This window comes from Microtus ochrogaster, linkage group LG1 (assembly GCF_000317375.1).
Source record: "Microtus ochrogaster isolate Prairie Vole_2 linkage group LG1, MicOch1.0, whole genome shotgun sequence".
NCBI classification, from domain to species: domain Eukaryota; kingdom Metazoa; phylum Chordata; class Mammalia; order Rodentia; family Cricetidae; genus Microtus; species Microtus ochrogaster.
This window is the reverse complement of record NC_022027.1, coordinates 45,198,515-45,204,330: the sequence shown is the minus strand read 5'-3', so window position 1 is coordinate 45,204,330 and position 5,816 is coordinate 45,198,515. Positions and strand designations below refer to the sequence as shown.

General features: G+C 40.9%; 1 protein-coding gene across 2 annotated transcripts in view; it reads right to left on the bottom strand.

Moving 5' to 3' along the window:
* Window positions 1-5,816, bottom strand: part of Uso1 (USO1 vesicle transport factor) — a 64,904-nt gene that overhangs the window by 19,732 nt on the left and 39,356 nt on the right. For both annotated transcript variants that reach the window (XM_013350904.2, XM_005359497.2), the window contains 2 exons: window positions 5,400-5,554; window positions 4,310-4,521 (listed from right to left, as the gene is read on the bottom strand). In XM_013350904.2, the coding sequence (XP_013206358.1) occupies window positions 4,310-4,521; window positions 5,400-5,554 (367 nt within the window). The remainder of the gene's footprint in view (window positions 1-4,309; window positions 4,522-5,399; window positions 5,555-5,816) is intronic.

The window sequence follows — 5,816 nt, the reverse complement described above, 5'->3', positions numbered from 1 at the left end:
CAAAGGTCCTGAGTTCAATTCCCAGCAACCACATGGTGGCTCACAACCATCTGTAATGGGGTCTGGTGCCCTCTTCTGGCCTGCAGGTATACACACAGACAGAACATTGTATATATAATAAATAAATAAATACTAAAAAAAAACTTAAAAGAAAAGAAAGGTATAATAGAATAGAGAAAGATAAAGTCCAGAGTCAAAAGTAAAGAAAGGTATAATAGAATAGAGAAAGAGAAAGTCCAGAGTCAAAAGTAAAGAAAGGTATAATAGAATAGAGAAAGATAAAGTCCGGAGGCAAAGGTAGCTGGGATAATTCAAGTTAAAAGCTGGCTAGACACAAGCCAAACTAACACTGGGCATCTATAACTAAGAATAAGCCTCTGTGTGATTTATCTGGGAGCTGGGTGGCAGGCCCCAAAGAGTAAAGAGTACGAGTAAGAAAAAACAAACAAAACCTAACAGTTGTCCTCTGACCTCTGTACCAAGGCTAGAGAGCTGGCTCAGTGGTTAAAAGCACTTGTCAAAAGAAAAATGATGTGTTTGTGTGTGTGCATAAACTATATCAAAAGACAACAGTTAAGCTCCTTAACTAGGCAGGAGTCTACAGAATGTGAGCCATGGAGATGTGAAAACGAAAGGAGACTGAAGATATTATTCTGGGCATTCTGAGGACTCAGTCATTAAAAACCATAGATTTGAAAGAATGAAAGAAAAGCCATAAACACACACGCACAAGTTTTTTTTTTCTTATGAGAAAGAGAGAGGGTGGAAAAGGGGAAGGAGAAGAGGAGGCAAAGACGTGTGTGTGTGTGTGTGTGTGTGTGTGTGTGTGTGAACACACATGTACCAATGTGGTACACGGGTGTATAGAAGATACTAAGACTCTTCCATGACTCTCCAAATTCTCTTTTGAGTCAAGTGAGCCTCTCACTGGACCTGCAGCTCACCTCTGATTGGCCAGGCAGGAAATATAGGTGGGTGAACCAGACAGGAAGTAGAGGCGGGGTGATGAGAACAGGAGAATTCTAGGAAGGAGGAAACCCATTCCTCACCAGTCTAGCCCAGAGCACCAAAGAAGCAAGATGTGACCTGTCCCACTGAGAAAGGTACCGAGCCATGTGGCTAACATAGATAAGAATATGGGTTAATACAAACTACAAGAGCTAATATGCAGCTTGAGCTAATGGGCCAATCAGCTTATAATCTTATAGAGTCCTCTGTGTGATTTTCTCTGGGACTAAATGGCTAGGGAACTGGGCAGGGCAGAAACCCCAACAAGCCGGCCCCTCGTGTTACATACCCTGGCTGGCTAGGGAGTCCCTGGGATCCACCTGCCTTCGACCCTGAGTGCTGGGGTTACAGGTGCATACCACCACACCTAGTTTTCATGTCAGTGCTGGGGATCAAAATGTAGGCCCTCATGTTTGTGAGGTAAGCACTTTACTAGCCGAGCTGTCTCACCAGCCCTTGTTTCTGTTAGAGACAAGGTCTGCATATGTATCTCTGGCTGCTCTGAACCCGCTAATACCAGGTTGGCCTCATATATACACTGATCCTCCTGAGTCTGCCTCCACAGTGCTGAGGTTTAAGGTGTGTACTACCACGCTCAGGCACAAATAAAATTTGAAGTTAACTCAAATAATCTTTAATATCAGCTATTATGCTTTTATAACTACGTTTTCTAAATAAAAGCCCTCCTTATGCCTACTATGTTCATTCAAGTTGAACATTTTTATATTGTTTATATAAACAAAAAGCTGGCACTTAAAATTTTTAACTTTTTTTTTTCTCATGAAAATAAGGTTCTAGAAGTTGGACATAGGAGGTCTACCTATAACCCTAGCACTGGGGAGGCAGAGGCAGGTTAGGTGCTCAAGGTCAACCTCAGCCACATAGTAAGTTCAAGGGTAGTTGGGTTAAATGAGACCTTGTCTCAAAACCAATCAAAACAAGTAGTTCTAGTGTCTTGTGATCAGAATAATTTTTAGTGGTAGCTTCTAAGAACAAAGAATAAGAGCATTGATAAAATTACACAAATAACTCTACAATTTGTGGTGAATGGTTAAAAAAAACCAAGCCAATCAATTGAAAACATAATGTCTGTCTTTTAAATGATTGACATTTATACTTACAAGACACATCCTAAATCAAAAATCCTGGGGCTGGAGGTGTGGCTCACTGGTAGAGCACTTGCCTAGCACATAGAAAGCCCTGATTTTGATCCCCAGAACCACATAGGAAAACAAAGAAACAGTAACTGCTGGCAGAAGTTGTCAAGTATGCGTGTATGAGTTGTAGCTCCATGCTACACCATACTCACACTTGAAAGGGTAACTAGCTGGACCTCATTTACTGCTGGTCGCATTGTATGGCTAAAATACATGACTAGACAAGGATGTTAAGATATAAAAACTAAACCAAACTGAACATAAATAACACTCTCCCCCAGCATAGTAAAACCAATACGGTACCTGTAGCCTATAGATTATACGCAGAATAATCAGTAATACTACATTTAAAATTATAATTACAAAAATTTTACTATTGTACATTTTAAATAATGTAAGTAGTATAAAGTCACACATTCCTCCTTCACCTACTGATTAAAAGGCATACTTTTATCCCTAAACTTGACTTTCTTTAAATTATTTTTAAGGGAAATAAAGAAACAAGCTTGGGGGAACCAAAATTGAGGAATCGGAGGGCAGTGCAAGCAACCCTGGAAGAAGCCCAGGCCATAGATTTAGTAATCCCCATTGTCTTAGTAACCAGTCCAAGAGGGAATGGAGGAAACTAGAGAGCCACTGTGAAAGACAAACTTGCCAACACACGTAAGGTGAGTAGAACAGAACTTCAAACAAGCTGTTAAAAACCAACTGCAAAACCCAAGACAAGAAGCCCGTCAGAAGAAAAGGCCTCAACTTATCAAGAATACATACCCGTCTGTCGATCTTATCACCCTGCAAATTATACATCAAACATTATTCATAAACATTGCTTTAAATTACCTAAGTCCAGAAAAATCCCTCAACTATGCTCTTGGTCTCTGCAATCTAAGCTGACAGATACTTAGTGGCAACAAAGTTTTCTAATCTTTGATAAACCTGGCACAGAAGGTTAATTTCACAGCCTTATGATTACTTACAGGGGGTTAGCCATCAACACTGTAGGTCTTCGCATTACACAGACATTACAGTTACAAAGGTAAGGTGCGCCTGTGCCCCATGACAGAGCTTTTACAACTTGACAACAGTTGTTTTCAACAGTGATGGTGAGCATCCAGCATTAAGTAAGTAAAGATTTGAAAATTTTAGTTTCTTTTTTAAATCATGAAGAGATAAGTGATGAATTGGCCACTGAAGTAAACCAATTCAAACAGCATCCAACTCTCTTCCCATTAGTTAGCTTTACCCCTAACTTCTATGAATAATGGTATTATTTCTTTAGTAAAAATGCTCAAAAAAGGCCTGTGAACTGGGGGATATAGCTCAATGGTAGGGGGGTGTTTAGTAAGCATGAAGAAAAGAGTCTACTGCCAAGCAACAGCGACAACAAAAAGTTCAAAACAAAGAAACTGCAATGCGTGATGAAATTCCACAGTGCAGGCCACTGTAGTGCTGTGGGAGCACGGAAGGGACCCTCCACGGCTAGACCAAGTAGAAAGAACAAGGGTTCGTCCATAATTTAAGTCCTTCAGGACTCTGGCTTTAAAGTATGCTGAAGTATGTCTTTAACTGTTCAGAAGCAAGGCTAAGTGCATGTGGGCAAACCATGGAGTAAGAGACACGCCCAGGCGCCTTGGCAAGCACCTTTCACTTGTCCTCCATAACCAGCTCAAGGAACACACACAGCCTTAGCTGTGTTCATCTGTATCTTGCTAGGCATGTGAGAACTCAGACCCTGGAAATACACACTGCACATACTGCAGATGGAATGGACTGCTACTGGGTTGTTTTATTTGGGGGGGGGGATCAACTGCTTCAGGAGGAAAGATGGAGGCATATAACTATGATTTGCAGTTATTTTATTTTCTCTCCTTAACTATCTGACTCACTGAGAAGAGAAAAAAAGACAAGGATGAATCCTAGATAATTTAAGAAGAAAAGTAAAACTCAAAACAGCCCTGTGCCAAGAACTTGTGTTTTGTCATGCTGAAGCCCATATATCCACTTGGTAGAACTACTCCTGTAGAAACAGTTTGGCTTCCTCTCCACAAAACTGCCTGGTTTCAGCGAGTGCTTTCTCTCCTTGTCCACCCTGGGTCACGGACATGACAACCCTTTGGCACATCTCAGGAGCCCGTGGCCTTTACCTGGGAAAGGATGTTGGTACACTGCTGCAGCAGGGACACCGGAGGGTTGCCAATGCTTGTGGCCAGCTGGACCCTGAGCAGCTGCTCCTTCTGGGTGGCGTTCCCCTGCAGTGCATGGGCGAGGGCCACAGCAGCGCACCAGTTTGAAAGAGAATCTGTAGAAAACAGACCTCCGCAGAGCAGCTGACCAGCTGAGACCGAGTTACCTGTTGCTGCAAACAGACAGGAACGTTAGGCCCTGTGGAGTAACCCCACACTCACAAGGGTCAGAAGAACTGTTTCCTACACCGGAGCAGTAAAAACACTATTATGTACTATCTAAGACTTCAAACACAAAAAGGGACAGATGACAAAAAGGTGTCTCCTAAAAGGGTAGCTGTACAAAGAAATATCAGAACATGATAGGCATCAGTCTGATGGTAACAAGACAGAAAACTGTCTTCATGGAAAACATCATTTCTAAAACAATCGGCACATTATTTCGCTACCTCTAGCATCTTACTTTCATTTATAGAAAACATCTCTATAATATCCTTTACAAAAATAATTTTGGTAAAATACAATTAAATAGACTTAAATTTTTGTCTACCTCCTATATTTATGTAATTAAAATGAACTCTCTAAAGTTTCCAATTATTTGTGTCAAATTGCTCTTAATATGAAAACAGCCATTTAATCACATCTCAAGTAAACTGAATACTGGAGAATCCATAAGTAATAGCTATACTCTATCGTAGAACAATAGACCAAAATGTTGAGTGTGACTAAGTGGTAGGATTTATCTTCATAGTACTGATTTGCTGGTGTTTATTACACACTAGGATTTGGGGTCATGGCTCTACCTGTGTAACTGCGTGTGTGTAATCTTCACAATCTTTCTAAAGGCATGATACCCATGTATGGATGAGTACCACATCCTCTCACATCTTAAGAAGGAGAGAGAAGTAGAAATTCTGCAGCGTAGATGCAGGTGCAGTCTGACTTTGCTCTCCTCCAATCCAATCTAAGGCTTTCATCCGAGTTATTAAGTACTTGTGGCTAAAACATAAGGAAAGATTCAAATACAAGCTTGAAAAAAAACTTTACTTGCCATCAATAGTGGAGGGTAGAAGTGTTGCCACGATTTCTCCTTGTCCTTTCTGGTTTTTATATAAAAAGCACTGGAAACAGTAGAGAACAGCACAGCGTAACACAAACGGCTGCCTTTCATTCACCATGGACATGAGAAGTACAACAATTGCTGGTCTGACAAGAGTGTAAAGAAAAGAATGAAACAGAGCATTACAACCCAAATACATCAACTACCAGTCATTTTGTTGCGTGAAGTACCATAACCAGGACTCAAGCAACAAATATTTCCATCTTCATTTCAGAAAGAAGGGAGCTGAGGCTAAGAAAGTCCTGTGATTCGTGTCAATCGAAAGGTTGGCAGCTGAACCAAGTATTAGGTACCAATAGCATACAGTCTTAATCACCAACATCCTTATACAGAAGCATACAGTCTTAA